This window comes from Podarcis bocagei, assembly GCF_964188305.1.
Source record: "Podarcis bocagei genome assembly, chromosome: 16".
In the NCBI taxonomy this organism is placed as follows: Eukaryota; Metazoa; Chordata; class Lepidosauria; order Squamata; family Lacertidae; genus Podarcis; species Podarcis bocagei.
Window position 1 is genome coordinate 13,950,887 of NC_138142.1, and position 20,631 is coordinate 13,971,517.

Consider the following 20,631-nt stretch of genomic DNA (forward strand, 5'->3'; position numbering starts at 1 on the left):
AAATTAATTGTCAGAGCTGCTCGAAGATCCTAGCTCACAGAGGATCACGCTAGCCAGCGATCATTAAGTAAAAGTCTTTATTGAATTACAGTTTCCATTTTCAAGCTGCTGCGTGCAACTCTACGTCTAGTAGCTAGATCGGCGCAGCTCCGTCTGATTCTCCGCCCCTTGTGCACCAACTTAATATCCTAGCCCTGCTCCACCTTTTCCGCCTGACTGTTCTCCTCTGGGTCCCTCTGCCCCCCGGGGTTTCTTCCTTCCGGGATTCTTCTGACGCTGACCCGGACCCTCCTGCCTCCTTGCGCCGGGCTTTAGGACCTGGCTCCCTTTCCGGGCTGCTTACTGCGCCGCCTTCCTCTGCATTTGAACTTGGCGCGCGCGCCCAACCTTCCACTTTCCGCTTAACCGTTTCTTCGCTCCCCGATGGAGGTGTGGCCACTCCTGACTCATGCCCTCCCTCCTGTGGTGAGCTGCCAGCGCTTGCCCCCTGGCTCCCTTCCTCCTCTCTGCTCCCTAGCGGTGACGCTGGTCCCGATTTCCAACTGCTCTCCTCTGAGTCCCCTCTGGCTCTATCTTCCTGGGGTGCCCCCCTAAACTCCCCCCTTGCCCTGGCCACTGGTGCTCCTTTCTGTGAATCCTCTGATTCACTGGAAAGACTCGGAGATCTCGGGTCGTCGTCATCACTCATCTTTTCTTCTGCCTCCTCCCCTTCGCTCTCTGTTTCCTCCCTTGCCCTTGCCTCTGCTCCTAAACCCCTGACATCCATCCCCCCCTCGAAGCCCCCCATTCCCCCCTCCCCTCCTTCCGGTGCTGGAACTGGGTGCTGCTGTTGCAAAGGGACGAATGTCGGATATCGCTCGCTTCCCGTGGCGGGCCTCCATCTGAAGGCTCCCGGGTCTTCCTCCCTGCTCCCGTCGACGACGGTCACCTCCGCTTCCATCTCTGTGCCGCCGTGCTCGAAACCAAGGTCGTCCCCGAAAACGTCCATGTCCGTCTCTCCCTCACTTCCTCCTGGCGGCGTTGCTCGTCCTGGGCATTCCAGCCACTTTCTGCGGAACTGCTCCTCTGGTCTATCGTCCCACCAATACGAGGGTTCTGATGCAGATCCTGAGGGTGACCCCTCCGGGGAACGTACGTCTTGTGTCGGGTCCTCGTCCGAGTCGAACCCCCGGAAAGTGCTGGCCGAAAGCGTGGGCGTGAAAAGCCAGTCGTCGAAAAAGTCTGCTGGCATTGGTCTATGTGGGAAGAGGGCGTGAAACTCGTCTTTGAGTAGAGGTTCGTCCAAAGCGTAGCCCGGCACCCAGCTGTTCGCACTGGCCGGGGTGCCCTCCTTGGCGAGAAAGTATTCTACCCCCTCCTCCCCCCATCTGGAGTCCAAAATCTCCGTGACTTCGTTGATGCGCTCCTTCTGTGCCACTCCCGCGTGCCCTGTTCTGTCTCTGACCGGACTCGGCGCCGTTCCGGGTTCTTGGAACCTGTGCGGTGCCTTGTAGGGAGTGAGCACCGATCTGTGGAACACCGGATGCATTCTGGAACCCTCCGGAAGTGCCAGTCTGAAAGCTACCGGGTTGACCTGCTCTTCGACTTGGTAGGGCCCCAGTTGTTTATGCCCTAGTTTCTTCTTGGCCAACGACCTGGCCGGCACTGCGTGGGCTGCTAACCAGACCCAGTCTCCCACGTGGAGCTCTTCGCCAACCCTTCTGTGCTTGTCCGCTTGTACCTTGTATGCGTGTTTGGCCAGCTCCAGGTGGCGCCTCAGCTGATCGTGGACTTCCTGCAGTTCCGACGCGAACGCATCTGCTGTCTGCGGCTCCCCCTCCCCCATTCTTTCCAGTCCCGGGAAGGTTCTGGGGTGCCTCCCATTGTTGGCGAAGAACGGCGTGACCCCCGTGGACACGTGCTTCGTGTTGTTGTAGGCGAACTCGGCAAGCGGCAGGTAATCCACCCACGTCGCAGGCTGTTGATTTGCATAACATCTCAGGTACTGCTGCATGATGGCATTGACCCGCTCCGCTTGCCCGTTGGTCTGCGGGTGTCTCGCCGACGCCAGGTTGATCTTGACGTTCAGGAAGCCCATCAGCTTCTGCCAGAAATTCGAGATGAACTGCCGCCCCCGGTCGGACAGAATAGACCGTGGCAGACCGTGAACCTTGAACACGTGGTCTATGAACAGTTTGGCGGTTTGCTCCGCCGTGGCCACCTTCGCACACGGAATGAAATGTGCCATCTTGGAAAACAGGTCCACCACCACCAGCACTGCCGTCTTGCCTCTCGAGCTGGGCAGATCTGTGACAAAGTCCAGAGCCACCCTCTCCCAAGGTTCGACCGGAGTTTGCAGCGGTTCCAACAGTCCGGCCGGCGGTCTGTGCACTGGCTTGGCCCTCTGGCAGGTGTCGCACCTCGCCACGTAGTCTGCGACCTCCCCTCTCATTCCAGGCCACCAGAAATCCCTGGCTACTAATTCCACCGTCTTCTCCTTGCCAAAGTGCCCGGCCGTGGGCGCGTCGTGCAGCTGCTGCAGCACCTTGGCGCGAAGGTCGTCTCCCGGCACGTAGATGGCCCCTTTACGGATGAGCAATCCATCTCGTAGCTGGAAACCGTCGGCCGCAGCCTTGCCCCTTTGCACCTCCGCCATCTTTGTTTGCGCGAAGGAGTCATCCTGCAAGGCTCGTCGCACCGCCTCCAGGTCCACGGTGGCCGCGGCGCACGCCCACACTGTTGGTGCGAAGATGTGCATGGCGGCCGCTGGCGTTGCGTCCTCCAGATACTGTGGCTTACGGGAGAGGGCGTCCGCCATGATGTTAGTGTCCCCCGGGACATACTCTATGCGGAAGTCGAAGTTCGCAAAGAACTCAGCCCAACGTATCTGCCTCTGGTTTAGGAACTGTGCCGTGCGCCAGTGCTCCAGATTCTTGTGGTCCGTGCAAACCTGCACCGTGTGCTTGGCGCCGATCAGGAAGTGCCTCCACGCTTTGAACGCTGCATGAATGGCCAGCAACTCCCTGTCCCAGATGGTGTAGTTCTGCTCGGACTTGCTGAGCTTCCTGGAGTAAAACGCTCCCGGGCGCCACACCCCCTGCTGGTCCTTCTGCAGCAGGACCGCCCCCACGGCTCTGTCCGAGGCGTCTGTCTCCACCCTCATCGGCCTGCTGGGGTTGACATGAAGCAGCTGCTCTTCCGACGCGAAGAGACGCTTGAGCGCCTGAAAGGACTGCTCCGCCTGCTCTGTCCAAACGAACTTCTTTTTCTTGGAGCTAAGCGTGTCAGTGATGGCCGCTGTCTGCATAGCGAAGCCTTTGATAAACTTGCGATAGAAGTTCGCGAAGCCGACAAACCGTTGGACCTCCTTCCGGTTGCGTGGACTCTTCCAATCCAACACCGCTCGAACCTTGGCGCTGTCCATGGCGAGCCCCTTGTCAGACAGCTTGTAGCCCAGAAAGTCCACCTCCGTCACGTCAAATTGGCACTTCTCCAGCTTGGCGTAGAGCCTATGTTGCTTTAGCCTGCTCAGCACTTCTTTGACGTGCCCGTCATGCTCCTGCTGCGATTCCGAAAAGATCAGGATGTCATCTAAGAAACAGACGCACGTCTTGTAGAGAAGTCCCGCCAACACGTGATGCATGAAAGCTTGAAAAACGTGGGAGCCATTTTGCAATCCAAAAGGCATAACTCTGTATTCGTAGGTCCCCAGTGGCGTGAACATGGCCGTCTTCCACTCATCTCCTTCCCGCATGCGAATGAGGTTGTACGCCCCTCGCAGGTCCAACTTGGTGAACACTTTTCCCTTCCGCACCTTCGCTAGGAGGTCGTCGATTCGGGGCATGGGGAAGTCCGATGGCTTGGTCCCACTGTTCAAAATGCGATAGTCCACGACCAGTCTTTTTTGGGGCGTGTCTCGCTTTTTAACAAAGAATACAGGACTGCCCCCCGCTGCCTTGGACTCTCGGATGAAACCGCGCTCCAAATTATGATCTATGAACTCCTTGAGTTCTTGCAGTTCGTCCTCTGACATGGAATACAGTTTCCCTTTAGGCAGCGCCGCCCCCGGCAGCAGGTCAATTTTGCAGTCATATGGTCTGTGAGGGGGTAGTCTGTCCGCCTCCTTTTCGCAGAAAACTTCCAAAAATTCTGCGTACTTGTGGGGAATCGCTTGCAGCGTGCCTAGCAGCAGCTGTGACTCCTCTTCCTCTCCTTCCTGCCGGGGCACGATGCAGTGTTCAGCACAAAAGGAAGAGCCGAAGACCAGCTGCCTCTGGTACCAAGCCAGCGTTGGGCTGTGCTTGTCCAGCCAACTCATTCCCAATACAATGGGCGTATCCGATAGTTGAGTGACATTGAAGCTGATGACTTCTCTGTGATTCCCAAGTCGCATCACCATCGGTGGCGTCTGCTTCACCACTTGCCCCCCTAGCAGCTCCCTGCCATCCACCGTGACAACCTGCAGGGGCAGTGTGGCCGGCAGCAACTGTATAGCGTGTTTGTCGACAAAGTCCTGCCCTATAAAGTCCGCGTTGCTGCCCGAGTCCACGGTGATTGGCACGTCCATGGTGATGCCATTGGGCAGCTGGAGAGATGCGGTGAGCCTCACTACTGGTTTGGGCGGGAGGGGGTTCACGGGCTGTAAAATCTCTGGGGACTGCGTCACTAACACGTCTGGCTGGGCCCCAGTGCCTCTTCCTCCAGCCAGACTGCGTCGTTTCCCTGCTGTGTTCCACCTTGCTGCGTCGCTGCAGTCACCATTGCTGAGGCTGCAGTGAGCTTGTGGGGCCTCTGGGGACACTCTTTCGCCATGTGCCCTGGCTCCTCACAGACGTAACACTTCCTGTTCCCTCTAGGAGGCTTCGCTTTCACTGCTGCCGGTGCTAGGGCTCTGGTTGCTGACTGAGCCCTTGCACCTCCCACCTCCATAGGTTCCGCTCCTCCTCCTGGTGGAGGCGTGGATTGCACCCGCGCTGCGTCTCTGGGAAGGAAGGAGGGGCCCCTGGCTGGTTCGCGCCCTCCACGCCCTTCGTCCCTGCTCCACGGACGTTCTTCCAGCCGCACCCCCACTGCCAGTGCCCTCTGAACGACCTCCTGGGTGGTCCGGGGTCGCTCCCCCCTCGCGATCTCATCTTTAATCGAGTTGTGCAGCCCCTCCCAAAAGAGGTCTCTCACAGGGGCCGAATCTCTGTCCCATTCCAGGGCACTGACCAAAGCGAAAAAGCGGGCATGATATTGCCGTACGCTGGCCCTCCCTTGCCTTAGTCCATGCACCTCCTTCCGGGCAAGATCCACGTCAATGCTTGATAAAAAACACCCATCCATCGCTTTAATAAAGGCATCCGCATCTTGGAGCGCCGGATCCTTATCTCTCCATAGATTGCGCAGCCATGCTTTAGCATCCCCATGCAAATGGGACATGATGAATCCCACCTTCTCTTGCTCATCTCTAAAGTCTTTATTCAGCAGTTGCAGTGCGCACAGTACATCTGCTCTAAAGTTGGGATACTGTTGCAGGTTCCCATCGAAGTGAGAGACCAGACCGCCTGTACGTCTCGCCAACCCAATTCCCTCCTGTCTGGGTGTCTGCTTTGTAAGCACGTCTAACCTGACTTGGAGATCCCTGCAGGCGGCAGCTGCCTCCTCCTCTCTCTTCCGGGATGCGAGAGCCTCTGCATTCAGTTGTGACACTGCTCTTCTGAGTTCCTCTATCTGCTGCTCAGCCGTCATGTCGGCTGCCGTTCGTGAGCTCGCTGGTAGGCACCTGCTTCTCTCCCCTCCTCGAGGCTGTAGATGCCCACACTTGGGAGACGGAGCTTACTGTCAGAGCTGCTCGAAGATCCTAGCTCACAGAGGATCACGCTAGCCAGCGATCATTAAGTAAAAGTCTTTATTGAATTACAGTTTCCATTTTCAAGCTGCTGCGTGCAACTCTACGTCTAGTAGCTAGATCGGCGCAGCTCCGTCTGATTCTCCGCCCCTTGTGCACCAACTTAATATCCTAGCCCTGCTCCACCTTTTCCGCCTGACTGTTCTCCTCTGGGTCCCTCTGCCCCCCGGGGTTTCTTCCTTCCGGGATTCTTCTGACGCTGACCCGGACCCTCCTGCCTCCTTGCGCCGGGCTTTAGGACCTGGCTCCCTTTCCGGGCTGCTTACTGCGCCGCCTTCCTCTGCATTTGAACTTGGCGCGCACGCCCAACCTTCCACTTTCCGCTTAACCGTTTCTTCGCTCCCCGATGGAGGTGTGGCCACTCCTGACTCATGCCCTCCCTCCTGTGGTGAGCTGCCAGCGCTTGCCCCCTGGCTCCCTTCCTCCTCTCTGCTCCCTAGCGGTGACGCTGGTCCCGATTTCCAACTGCTCTCCTCTGAGTCCCCTCTGGCTCTATCTTCCTGGGGTGCCCCCCTAAACTCCCCCCTTGCCCTGGCCACTGGTGCTCCTTTCTGTGAATCCTCTGATTCACTGGAAAGACTCGGAGATCTCGGGTCGTCGTCATCACTCATCTTTTCTTCTGCCTCCTCCCCTTCGCTCTCTGTTTCCTCCCTTGCCCTTGCCTCTGCTCCTAAACCCCTGACATTAATGAAAACCCTCCCTTGGAGGAGGTGATCCACACCTTTTTCTCCCTGCACATGGGTAGGCAAACTAAGGCCCACAGGCCGGATCAGGCCCAATTGCCTTCTGGATCCGGTCCACAGATGGTCTGGGAATTGCGGCATGGATCACCAGTGCACACGTTCTTTCCTTCTCTCTCTCTCCCTCTCCCTCCTACAGCGGTGGCGGTGGCGCCTCCTCCCTCCCTCCTCCTGGCTTCTCCTCGTCATGCCTAGAGGAGGAAGGGGCTGGGCTTTGTTGGTGCCAGCAGCAGCAGTGCTCGAGCAGCCGCCATTTTAAGCAGCCCCTCTCCAGAGCCCTTTCGCGTGTTCCCCCGCCGCCGCTGCCGCCAACACCTGCCGCTCACAAGACACAGGTAAGCAGCTACCGGGGCTCGTGGTGCTCTTGCATCATTTCTCCCCCCCAAAATATATTCTGGCCCCCCACAAGGTCTGAGGGACAGTGGACCGGCCCCCTGCTGAAAAAGTTTGCTGACCCCTGGTCCAGATGAATGAAAAAGGGTGTGGTGATTGCAGTTGTGGGGAACACCCACCCATAATGTCATTGGGCAGCTGTGGGTCCACAAAGACACCATTGCCAGGACTGCCGACATCTGTATTCAAAGGGATGTGCTGTGGGAGCAATGCAGAGTCAACCTGCAGCAAGCTTTCCTTTTTGGAACGAAACCAAATTCTCAAGAAGCATTTTCCAGGGACACACACAAAAACACCAATGCGTCTAATTTGTGTGTGTGTGTGTGTGTGTTATGTAGGGGGGAAAGTAAGTATTCCACTGCTCCTGGAATAAAATGTCATGTGCACACAGGCGAAGAAATAAATATTCCTTAAAAGGAAATGAATGGTCAAAGAGGGTGCACATGTAACCACAGAGGCGTCTTTTGTGGCAATCAGGAAATGACTACTGTATTGACCTCTAGCATGACATGTCAGGACTGATAGCAAGGAAGCGGAATGTGTGGAAAGCGCATCCGATGGTTGGGTCTGTGTCCCCATGAGTCATGCGGGGATTTAGTTATTTTTTAAAAATAATAATTTTTATGAGTTTTCAATTACAATCTTGTCACCTGCGGATTTAAACATGGCAAAGAAATACTAAAAAAAAATTACTTACATGTGGGCAAAAAAACTTAGGAACATAGGGGTTATAATAAAACTAACTTAGGAACATAGGGATTTCCCTTCCACCGAGTCTGCCCATTGGGTCCACTTAGAATACAGGGGCGCGGGTGGCGCTGTGGTCTAAACCACTGAGCCTTTTGGGCTTGCTGATCTGAAGGTCGGTGGTTTGAATCCCCGTGATGGGGTGAGTCCCTGTTGCTCTGTCCCAGCTCCTGCCAACATAGCAGCTTGAAAGCACACCAGTGCAAGTAGATAAATAGGTACCACTGTGGCGGGAAGGTAAACAGCGTTTCCATGTGCTCTGGTTTCCATCACGGTGTCCCGTTGCACCAGAAGCGGTTTAGTCCTGGTGGCCACATAACCTGGAAAGATGTCTGTGGACAAACACCAACTCCCTCAACCTGAAACGATATGAGCGCCGCAACCCAATAGTCGCCTTTGACTGGACTTAACCATCCAGCGGTCCTTGACCTTTTTTTTCACCACTTAGACTGGCTCAGTATATCCTACACTGACTGGCAGCAGCTCTCTAGGGCTTCAGGCAGCAGTCTCACCCATTTACACCTGGAGATACTTGGGCAAGCAACGGAGATGCTCTACCACCTGAGCTACCAGGCTTTGCTGAGTTAATTAATACCTGTAGAGCAAGGATGGACAAACTGGTGCTCTCAACAAGTTGCTGGAGTCACTTCCCTCTTCCCACCAAAGAAACCATTGCGGTTACATGTACAGACACTCTGAGTACTTCCTTTTTTTAGGAATGGCAAATCAAGCAAATTGCAAATGTTTTGCTGGGAAATTCATGAGCACATTGCTTCTGGTCAAAGTATTAATTGGGGCACTTTCCCCCATGCTTGCTTATTTATTGATTTATTGCTTTGTTTTATTGAGATTATTATTATTGTAAAAGTTAATTAAAACAATAGAAAAAAGAAAAAGAGGCTACATTAATTAAAAAATAAAAGCAGAGAAAAGAGCAATCACAAAATAACCAACAAATATAATTAAGATTACAAAACTGTATACGGCATATATGTTGATGGAGAAAGTAATTGTTTCCCTCAAGCTAGGATAAATCAAGGTTTCTGGCTTCTATTGACATGTAAATGTGGCCAGTTACTATTTTGCCTGAGTTTATTGTTTTCCTCTTCCCTCCTTGTCCCTTTTGTCTTGTGTGTCATGCCTTATAGGTTGTAAGCCCAACGGCAGGGATTGTCGTGTTTTAACATTACATTACATATAAGCCACTGTGGAATTCTTTTTGTTTGAAGAGTGGGGTACAAACGATGTAAATAAATATACATATTGTTGTGTTGTTGTCGTTTCAAATGAAGTTAATATGGAGGGCAGAGTTACTCTGCCGAGATCATTTTACTATCGCTCTTTTTCATATCGGGAAGGGGTGGATTGGACCGCTTAAGGATAACGCAAACCTCCTCGTCATCTTAGAAAAATGAGGTCCACGGAAATTAATTGGCTTTATTGTTCTTTTCACAGAGAGCCAACCAACGGCCACAATTGCATTGCCTCGTTTCAGGAAGCCTCTGGCAGCAACCGGAGACCAACCTCTGCCTTGAAACTCACTAGGGAGTCTGATAATTAGTGCCGTATACTGTAATTCCTCCAACACAGAGTGAAAATGCAGGTGTTTTAAGGCAGACGGGGCGTGTGTTTTGATGTCATAACGGGGGGGGGGGGAGGAATACTTCTGATAATTAATTACGCATAGGAAAGTTGCATAGGGAAGGGTGGAACATTTGTCGTACAGCCACATGGATCAGAGGGCTGGCTGAACGTCAGATGGAGACATCCTTGGGCAACGGCCAGGGCCCCAATTCCTGGGAGGGTCTGTTGCTGACAGTGCCGGATTTATATATAAGCTAAACAAGCTATAGTTTAGGGCCCCACTCTCTTGGGGGCCCCCAAAAAAATTAAAGGGAAAAAAACCTGGATGTACGTTTCCAAAATATAAGATAAAAAACAAATAAAATAAAACCTATATACAGCAACAGTGCTTTGTATTTTGTAGACTCCTATGATGTAAGTAGGGACACGGTTGGCGCTGTGGGTTAAACCACAGAGCCTAGGGCTTGCCGATCAGAAGGTCAGCGGTTCGAATCCCCGCAACAGGGTGAGCTCCCGTTGCTCGGTCCCTGCTCCTGCCAACCTAGCAGTTCGAAAGCACGTCAAAGTGCAAGTAGATAAATAGGTACCACTCTGGTGGGAAGGTAAACGTCGCTTCCGTGTGCTTCTCTGGTTCGCCAGAAGCGGCTTAGTCATGCTGGCCACATGACCCAGCAGCTGTACGCCGGCTCCCTCGGCCAGTAAAGCGAGATGAGCGCCGCAACCCCAGAGTCGGCCACGACTGGACCTAATGGTCAGGGGTCCCTTTACCTTTTGATGTAAGTAATGGGCCCCACCTGCTAGCCTGTTCCCTAAAATATCACTGGTTTGCTCATTTCTATATACAGTGGGGTACCTTGGTTCTCATATATTCAACACAAAAAAACAGCAACAATTTGTCATTGACAAATAAAGGGCCCCATTAGCTTCAGTAGCTTAGGGCCTCATCAAACCTAAATCCGCCCCTGGTTTCTGACCCCTGCCCTGGACTCCTCCTCACTTTCTTTTACCATACTCCTTGCTCAGTGTGATTACTTATTTCTTAAGAGCTGCCTCCAACTAAATTCCATTCAGCGTAAACCCCTTGAAAGGAATGTCTCTAAGTTAGCTGTGCCCTCAGTTTCAATGGGTCTGTTATGAGCGGGGCTAACAATGGAGACCACCCCCAAATTTATTACCCCACTCTTCTTCCCAAAGGCACCCAGGACAGCAAACACCAGGCTATGAAAACAATGCAATTAAAAAGAAAATAAATATTTGAAATATTTACAAACCATTAAAAACAAAAGGCTTATCTGAAGCATATACAAAGCATGAAAAATAAAATAAGAGACATATTTAAAAACCATTAAAAATATTTTAAAACTATCACACATGCACACACCTGATAACTTCACTATTGACAGACTCTTTTGCCAGGGTGAACAGGAATTTTAAGTTCCTCTTGAACATTAATAATGAGGGAGAAAGACGTATCTCACAAGGAGTGCATGCCACAAAGGGTTAAAATGTTGTTGTTAGTATTTGTATCTTGCCTTTCTCCTAAGCCAGGGAGAAATACATTGGGCAATCAATATAGGTTATAATATTGATATGGCAGCATGGGAAAGATCTTGGAAATGAGATGTAAAATTTACAGCATGCTATGCATTAGAAGAAAACTGCATGAAGACGATGTATAGATGGTATTTAATGACTGTTGTTGTTTAGTCATTTAGTCGTGTCCGACTCTTCGTGACCCCATGGACCAGAGCACACCAGGCAATCCTGTCTTCCACTGCCTCCTGCAGTTTGGTCAAACTCATGCTGGTAGCTTCGAGAACACTGTCCAACCATCTTCTCCCCTGTTGTCCCCTTCTCCTTGTGCCCTCCATCTTTCCCAACATCAGGGTCTTTTCCAAGGAGTCTTCTCTTCTCATGAGGTGGCCAAAGTATTGGAGCCTCAGCTTCAGGATCTGTCCTTCCAGTGAGCACTCAGGGCTGATTTCTTTAAGAATGGATAGGTTTGATCTTCCTGCAGTCCATCGGACTCTCAAGAGTCTCCTCCAGCACCATAATTCAAAAGCATCAATTCTTTGGCGATCAGCCTTCTTTGTGGTCCAGCTCTCACTTCCGTACATCACTACTGGGAAAACCATAGCTTTAACTATACGGACCTTTGTTGGCAAGGTGATGTCTCTGCTTTTTAAGATGCTGTCTAGATTTGATGACTAGCAAGCTGGAAAAAATGTATGTCTAAATCCAATATATGTTGGAAGTGTAAAAAGAAAGAAGGTACTTTTTTCACATGTGGTGGTCCTGTAAAGTTGCAAAAGCCTTCTGGGAAATGATTTATAATGAATTGGTTAAAATAACTTTTGTTTGAAAACCAGAAGCTTTCCTTTTAGGTATACTTGGAGAAGAGGTGCTGAAAGATCAGGAAAAAAACCATTTATGTATGCTACCACGACTGCCCGGATGATATATGCACAAAACTGGAAAGAGAAACCGACCCCAAAAAGAGACGATTGGCAACTAAAATGGATGGAATACGCAGAGATGGCAAAACTTACCAGAAGGTTAAGAGATTAGGATGATAAATACTTTGTAGCAGAATTGGGAAAATTTATTGAATACATATGAAATCAAACTGTAAACAATTAGAAACATCAGCAGCATTGATATAAACACAAGCAGTAAGGATGCTAAGGGAATTAAAAAGGATAAATGGGTAAAAAGGATAAATTAAGATATGCAGTAAGAATTTGATAGAAAAATAATAAACCGCAGAAGAGGAGGGAGGAAAGCAGCAGAAAACATTATTGGATTTGTGTGTGATTTATAGTTATTGTTGAATATTGTAAAATGGAAAAAGATATTTAGAAAAACCACAAAGTGACTTACTTCTCAGTAGATGTGTATAGAGAATTATAATATCACCACTTGATTCTGCTTGACGAGTAGCAGTGGGATTAAATCGGTTTAGGGCTTTGTAACAAAACTTCACTTGGGCTGTATATTTTTCATCTTCCAAAGTGATACATCTAGAAAGATCTAAGAGTTTGTCCTAACAAGCAACGGGAGGGAGATGCTTACTAAATGCAATATTTGCCTTTCATGATCCCCCGCCTTCCTTGATAGTCAATGGGGATTAAGTGTTCTTAAAACAATTTTGCCTTGTTCCTCTGCTGCAGTAACTCTTAAGTACCGTCTGGCAAAAGATAAAGGCTAAGAGAAGAGTAACATTTGGTTGAACAACCAATAATTAGTTGTTGTTGTTCAGTCGTTTAGTCATGTCCGACTTCGTGACCCCCTGGACCAGAGCATGCCAGGCACTCCTGTCTTCCACTGCCTCCCGCAGTTTGGTCAAACTCATGTTTGTAGCTTCGAGAACACTGTCCAACCATCTCGTCCTCTGTCGTCCCCTTCTCCTTGTGCCCTCCATCTTTCCCAACATCAGGGTCTTTACCAGGGAGTCTTCTCTTCTCATGAGGTGGCCAAAGTATTGGAGCCTCAGCTTCACGATCTGTCCTTCCAGTGAGCACTCAGGGCTGATTTCCTTAAGAATAGATAGGTTTGATCTTCTTGCAGTCCATGGGACTCTCAAGAGTCTCCTCCAGCATCATAATTCAAAAGCATCAATTCTTCAGCAATCAGCCTTCTTTATGGTCCAGCTCTCACTTCCATACATCACTACCGGGAAAACCATGGCTTTAACTATACGGACCTTTGTTGGCAAGGTGATGTCTCTGCTTTTTAAGATGCTGTCTAGGTTTGCCATCGCCTTTCTCCCAAGGAGCAGGCATCTTTTAATTTCGTGACTGCTGTCACCATCTGCAGTGATCATGGAGCCCAAGAAAGTAAAATCTCTCACTGCCTCCATTTCTTCCCCTTCTATTTGCCAGGAGGTGATGGGACCAGTGGCCATGATCTACGTTTTTTTGATGTTGAGCTTCAGACCATATTTTGCACTCTCCTCTTTCACCCTCATTAAAAGGTTCCAATAATTAGTACTTATTTACTAACTAGGGATGGACAGATCTGTCAATTTTAGTTACTATGCATTTCTCATTTTTCCAACTCTAAATTTTGTTCTCCACATTCCCACATCAGTTTTTGTTGTTTCATGGGTGCAGGTGGCACTGAGGTCTAAACCACAGAGCCTCTTGAGCTTGCCGATCGGAAGGTCAGCGGTTCGAATTGCAACCCTAAATTTTGTTCTACACACTTCCACATCAGTTTTCTGTTATAATGCTATTGTTTGTAATTGTTTGTAATCTGCTTTGAATGGAAAGTAGTCTAGAAATACAGGGGATGCTCGGGTTGCGAACGTGATCTGTACGGGAGGCATGTTCGCAACCCGCCGTGTTTGCAACCCGCAGCGCCGCATCTGCACATGTGTGGGTTGTGATTCGGTGCTTCTGCGCATGTGCAAAGTGCAATTTAGTGCTTCTGTGCATGCGCCAAAACCCAGAAGTAACCTGTTCCGGTACTTCTGGGTTCGGCACGGTGTGCAACCCGAAAACGCACAACCTGAAGTGTCTGTAACCGGAGGGATGATTGTACAATACAGTGGTACCTCGGGTTAAGTACTTAATTCGTTCCGGAGGTCCGTACTTAACCTGAAACTGTTCTTAACCTGAAGACCACTTTAGGTAATGGGGCCTCCTGCTGCTGCCGCACCGTCGGAGCACGATTTATGTTCTCATCCTGAAGCAAAGTTCTTAACCTGAAGCACTATTTCTGGGTCAGCGGAGTCTGTAACCTGAAGCGTATGTAACCTGAGGTACCACTGTAAATTAAACCAAATGTTTAAAAAAGTAAGTTCTTTCCCAGAGGGAAAGATTTCTCCCCACTGGTGCAAGCAGGTAATTTTGGACTCTAGTCTTCGAGAGAACAGAGGAAGCTGCCTTATACAGAGTCAGACCATTGGTGCATTTCCAACACTGACTGGGAGGTTTTCAAAACGGAGTTTCTCTATCTTCCTGCCTGGCGCACGTCTCACACGGGACACAAGCGACCTCCCTGGCACAGACGGAGCCTTCCCCCTTCTTTTTCTCCTTCCTTTCTAAACCCTGGGAAGTACCTTTGCCCCATGGCACCCTTTCCCCACCGCAGTCACAAGGGGATGAGGAGCGGGCGGCGAGCGGCTTCCGTTCCCTCGCGCCCCGTCGAAGCGTGAGTCACCCGCACGCGTCTTTGTGTTGCCCTGTTTCAACCGCTGCCTCGCAGCCCCCTCATTGGCTGCGAGGGGGCCGCTGCCCTCTCCCGATTGGCTACGGCGCGCCTGGGCGGGGGAGGCCCTCCGGCGGGGGCAGCCGGGGTCCGCCTGCCCGGGCATCGCGGCCGCCTCTATAAAGAGGCACGTCGGAGCGGCTTCTGCATGAGACTCAGGCGGCAGAGCGGGCTTGCAGAAGACGCAAGGAGAAGCAAGGCTGAAAGAGGCGACCCGGGCTGATCGGAGGAGAGGAGATCCAGAGGTCAGATCCCACCCCGTCTTTGGAGAAGCGCCGTCGAGACCAGACGCCGGGATGGCGTCCGCCGCGCTGCAGATCCTGGGCTTGTCGCTGTCGCTGCTGGGCTGGCTGGGGGCCATCGTGGTGGCCGGCTTGCCCATGTGGCAGGTGTCGGCCTTCATCGAGAACAACATCGTGGTGGCGCAGAGCACCTGGGAGGGTCTGTGGATGAACTGCGTGGTGCAGAGCACGGGGCAGATGCAGTGCAAGGTGCACGACTCCATCCTGGCGCTCAGCCCCGAGACACAGGCCGGCCGCGCGCTGATGGTCATCGGGGCGCTGCTGGGGCTGGTGGCGCTGCTGGTGACGGTGGTGGGCGCACAGTGCACCAACTGCGTGCGCCCCGGCAAGGCCAAGGACCTGATCGCGGCGGTGGGCGGCGGCCTCTTCGTGGCCTGCGGCCTCCTGGTGCTCATCCCGCCCTGCTGGTACGCCAACATCGTCATCGGCAACTTCTACGACCCCTCGGTGCCGTCGTCGCGCAAGCGGGAGATGGGCGCGGCGCTGTACCTCGGCTGGGCCGCCGCCGCGCTCTTGATGGTGGGCGGCTCGCTCATCTGCTGCTCCTGCGCCCGCAAGGGAGACCCCTCGGCTTTCCCCGTCAAGTACTCGGCTCCCAGGAGGCCCGCCACCAACGCCGCCACTTCCAACGGGGAGTACGACAAGAAGAACTACGTCTGAAGGCGCCCCCGGTAGGGGAACTTCGACGGCGGCCGTCGGAGCCAGCGCAGCGGGGACTTCGCGGGGAGGAGCGGCGGCGCTGGCGCGTCTCTCGGCCTCGCCGTCGAGCTTCCGAGGGGCGATCGCCTTGGCAGAAGACCAGCGCTCCCTCCCCTCTCCCTTTTAAACTGCTTTTGTCTCTTCTTCCCAAGAAAACTCTCTTTTGCGAAGAAAAGGAATCGCGCCCAGGAACTCTCCGTTGCATTTTGGACTCCTCTGGGTTTGGGGGGGGGAGGTTTTTTGGACCCCCAAATTGTACCGATTTCGTGGCGTCGCTTCTGAAATGGAAGCTGCGGGTGGGAACACACACACACACACACACACACACACACACACACACGGTCTGCTTCTTTTAAATTATATGTAAATGGGAGAATTTGCACTCTAAATCAAGCCGGGCAAAAAAGAAAAGAAAAGAAAAAATGGGAAAGCCCTCCTGATTGTAAATATTCCGGGTGGGGATGGGGGGTTGCCGTGTTTTGTACTGTTTCAAATGATCCAAAAGGATTCGATGGGTATTAAACGCTGATCAAGCATTGCTTAAGATGTAAAGCTGGTTTCAATCGGCACACTTCATGTGGTTGATAAGGCAGGAGTATTAGATCGTTTTAGAATTGGTTTTTTTAATGGCTCCTCGAATTTGGAGTAAAACTGGAGTATGGCTGTGATCCCAAGTGGTCTCAGTTCGGCCAGATGTGAAGTCAGTGGGATTGTGCAAAGGCTGGCTTGAGGGTCAGAGCTTCCCTGTGTTCAAAGGGCAGGGCACTCATAGGGTAAGATTTCCTCCCTACACACTTGCCTTAAAAGTGTTGGGTTTTGTTTTTTTAAAAACTTTTCAGTGTATGTTGTTAACTATTAAGCTGTGTGATAAGGAGGAGAATTTCACACTTGGATTTATTTTTTATTAATGACCGTGTCAGTATTTTTTGCCTCTAAATAAAAAATCCATCCCGGTTCCAAAAGACTGGTCAAGTAATCAGTTTCTCAAGGTTTCAATTCCCAGTTTTTCTTTTTTCGTTTACATTGCACTCTTAATTTACAGCCTTGCTTTTGCATAAGCTTCGATCATTTCAGTGGGGTTGACACAGGAGTCAAGACTGGTACTGGATTCTACAGTTTTGTAACCTAAACTTAATCCTCTGTTGTTCCGAGCAGTATTTTCGAATCCAAGATCGTCAACTGTTTTATATATTGTGTATATTTATATAAATATTACAACTGCATGGTGGTTTTTGGGTCATTTTTAAGGAGGGAAACCGTATCTGCTCATGTTTACCAAGTGTCCCTGAAGCCGAATTGGGTTCCTTTTGTCTTTCTTGCTGCCTGGTCTGCTTCCTTTAGTTCTGTAGGAACAACCCAGATGGGGTAAAGGCACTTTCAGACTGTGGCTATTTTGGGGTGGGATCCAGTCATGCCCAGGCAGGTTCAGGTCGCGCAGTGATAATCGAATGGGAGGTCTCCTTGTGCAACAAACCTGCTTCCCTAGAGGATCAGGCCAATGACCCATGTAGTCTAGCCTTCTGTCCTCAGAGTGGCCAACTAGTTGCCCCAACGGGAAACTTGCAAGCTAGACGAAAGTGCAAAAAGCGCAGGAAACTGATAGGAAAATGCACTGGAAACTCTGGGATGGTACTTTCCCATTGGTGCAAAGTCCTCTACCCTCCTTGCAAACAAATGGGGATGAATGTTCAAGTAAAAGAGGTTGCCTGTCAATGTCCTAACAGGTTTAAGACATAATTTTGAGAGTAGGCTAGCAGGAGAGAGACCAACGCTTTTCCTCTGCAACCTTTGTGTGCGTTTGTGGCTGCTGTCCGGCTCTTTTGAAACTTGGCCCAGCCTTCCTCAGCCTCAAGTTGTTTTTCATTCTGGGTGCTGAGTATTTGTTTAGTTTCAAAGCCCTGCTTGGTGGTGCAAGGAGATTAGTTCAAATCCGGCAGGGGTGGGGGCGGGTGGGCTGCTCCGATTTTAATAGCCGCCAACCGACCTCTGTGGGTCTTGATTCTTCGGGGCATGAAACTGGCATCTCTTTTGTTGTTCACATGCCATTCTCTGTGTGCCGGAGCACAATTCCTCCAGGAAAAGGTGGGTTTTCTTTCGTATGATTCAAATGCCAGAAGGGAAGCTATTGTTAAAACTCCAGGTTTGAATGCATGTTACAAGAAAAGAAGTTGCGTAGAACGGAGCAAATGTTTCCGCTGAGTAAAATTGCTACAGCTCTTTGCTGCAACAGCTACAAATCTATCCAAAAGAATCGATATGGCAGCAGGTCGTGACTTCAGGACAGTATAGATGTCTTATCCCTTAATACAGTCTTTGCCAACCTGGTACAGTCACACTTTGCTTGCTGAACACCTTGGAACTCATATGTTTCCGCTTCGGAATGATCGAAAACCAGAAGTGAGGGTTGTGGTTTTCGAACTATTTTCGGAAGCCAAACATCCAGCGCAGCTTCCTTGGCTTCCGATTGGCTGTAGGATGCTCCTGCAGCCAATCAGAAGCCACGTCTTGGTTTTCAAATGGTTCTGGGAGTCAAATGGACTGCTGGAACGCATTCTGTTCGAGAACCAAGGTACGACTGTACCCTCCAGCTGTTTTGGACTACAACTCTCATCAGGTGGGGTTGATTAACATTGTAGCCCTGCAAAAGACAGATGGAACCAAAGGTTGCCTTAGGCTGAAAAGGATGGTGCTAGAAGTAGAAAATATACAGAAAAGAGCGACCAGTATGACAAAAGCGTTGGAGCACCTGTCTGATAAAGAAAGTCAAGCATTTGGGGGTTTTCAGTTTAGGGGAGAGACCACTGGTGGGGATGATAAGATTTTAGGCATGCAGAAAAGTGGGGGAAGGACTGTAGCTCAGTGGTAGGGCATCTGCCTTGCATACAGAAGGTCCCAGGTTCAATCCCTGGCGTCTCTAGGGATTGAACTCCTACAATTCTGATTCTATGAAGAGTCTGTCCGAAACCCTAGAGAGCCACTGCTAGTCAATATAGACAATACTGGGCTGGGTGGACCAATGGTCTGACTCTGTACAAGGCAGCTGCCTGTGTTTCTAAGTGGCTAGAAATTTCGGCATCTTTCTGTCCCTTCATTGTCAAAGTCTGGGTCATCCAGTGAAATGGATAGGCAGTAAATTTGAGGCACTGGCTTCTTATGAGTTACTAGATTTGGATCCTCCTCTATCACCTGCCACAAGCTCAGACATCACTGTCAATTTCCAAGACAGTCTTCCAGAGAGGCATCATTTTTCATGGTGTAGGGTCCATGTCGGGTTGCTCTTGTTGGTTACACACACAGGTGTTTGCTGAGATTCTGAGCCAAGTCATACCATTATTTGTCACTCTCTTTACACTATACACACGCGCACACATTATTGGCAACCCAGTACAGAAAAAGAGATTAGCATGAACAGGGGCATCTTGGAAGTGGTTTACTGAAAAATAAGCTGTGAATTTTTGAGGTTAAAAACTAATAACCAGGACTATTCAACATTCTTTGTCCATTAACACAAGGGTAGATTTAATGCTGCTCCCTGGAGGAATCTAATGCAATAGTTGCACTCGTGGAAACCCGTGCTTAGAGAAGGATTTCACAAGTAGGGTTGCCATATAAATTCGATTTCCTGCACTGGCAGACGGTTGGGCTAAATGGCCTTTGTGATCCCTTCCAACAATTCTATATCCTTCATTACTGGTAGGCCTGTGCAATTATTTTAAAATGTCCCTTTAATGATCTCTTCCTGTTGTTTTAAAATGTTTTCATGTCCCTGTGCACTACCCCGATGTTCTGCGAAACAGCGGTGAAGAACTACTTTGATAAATGAACACAATTAAATATTATTAATGCAAGCGAGAAATCCTTTGCAGAAATGTCAGCTTCCTGTTTCGGACATCATCACTCCATGCCTCTCCACTTCATGCCAGACTAGATAAAGACATCTTCCTGTTTGGTATTTCTAAGAACATATGAAGAGCCTTGAAAGATCAGGCCAGTGGACCATCTAGTTCAGCGTCCTGTTCTCACAGTGGCCTGTGGAGAGCCCAAGAGAAGAGAAGAGTTTGGATTTGTTATCCCGCTTTATCACTACCCGAAGGAGTCTCAAAGCGGCTAACATTCTCCTTTCCCTTCCTCCCCCACAACAAACACTCTGTGAGGTGAGTGGGGCTGAGAGACTTCACAGAAGTGTGACTGGCCCAAGGTCACCCAGCAGCTGCATGTGGAGGAGCGGAGACGCGAACCCGGTTCCCCAGATTACGAGTCCTCTGCGCTTAACCACTACACCACGCTGGCTCTCTTAAGCTCAAAAGCAGGACCTGAGAGCAAGAGGACTTTCTCCCTCCTGTGGGTTCCAGCGACTGGTATTCAGAAGCATCGCTGCCTCTGAGAGCCAGTGTGGTGTAGTGGTTAAGAGCGGTGGACTCGTAATCTGGTGAACTGGGTTCGCTTCCCCGCTCCTCCACATGCAGCTGCTGGGTGACCTTGGGCCAGTCACACTTCTCTGAAGTCTCTCAGCCCCACTCACCTCACAGAGTGTTTGTTGTGGGGGAGGAAGGGAAAGGAGAATGTTAGCCACTTTGAGACTCCTTCGGGTAGTGATAAAGCGGGATATAAAATCCAAACTACTACTACTACTACTACTACTACTACTACTACTACTCTTCTTCTTCTTCTTCTTCTTCTTCTTCTTCTTCTTCTTCTTCTTCTTCTTCTTCTGACTGTGGAGGCAGAGAGCTTAGTCCTTGTGTCTAATCGTCTTTCAAAGCCATTGAATTCTCTTGAACATCCTGGAGATCCCGGGCCACAGAGAGGTTAGGCTGGCCTCGACCAGAGCCAGGGCTTTTTCGGCTTTGGCTCCGATCTGGTGGAATGCTCTGTCACAAGAGACGAGGGCCCTGCGGGACTTGACATCTTTCCGCAGGGCCTGCAAGACGGAGCTGTTCCACCAGGCCTTTGGCCAGGGCACAGCCTGACCTTTGGCAATCCTCACAGAGCTCTAGCCCAATGGCCCAATGGTTGCCATCAATTTGATTTGAACTGATTTTATAATGAATTGATTTTAGAATGCTGTATTATTTTATTGTTGTTA

The 20,631-nt window shown here is 50.5% G+C and overlaps 2 protein-coding genes across 2 annotated transcripts in view; one reads left to right on the forward strand and one right to left on the reverse strand.

Annotated features, from left to right (window-relative positions):
- Positions 1 to 20,114, reverse strand: part of GP1BB (glycoprotein Ib platelet subunit beta) — a 210,829-nt gene extending 190,715 nt beyond the window's left edge. The window contains exon 1 of the mRNA XM_081175179.1: positions 20,068 to 20,114. The gene's annotated coding sequence lies outside the window, so the exon portion shown is untranslated. The remainder of the gene's footprint in view (positions 1 to 20,067) is intronic.
- On the forward strand, positions 14,683 to 16,768 carry CLDN5 (claudin 5). Its single transcript, XM_081175363.1, has one exon. It carries the CDS (start codon positions 14,841 to 14,843, stop codon positions 15,504 to 15,506), a length of 666 nt encoding a protein of 221 aa, XP_081031489.1. The 5' UTR covers positions 14,683 to 14,840; the 3' UTR covers positions 15,507 to 16,768.
- Positions 20,115 to 20,631: the final 517 nt, after the last annotated feature.

What these genes read in the sequence shown, in the direction of transcription:
- CLDN5 (XM_081175363.1), top strand. Translation starts at nt 14,841, where the DNA reads ATGGCGTCCGCCGCGCTGCAGATCCTGGGCTTGTCGCTGTCGCTGCTG.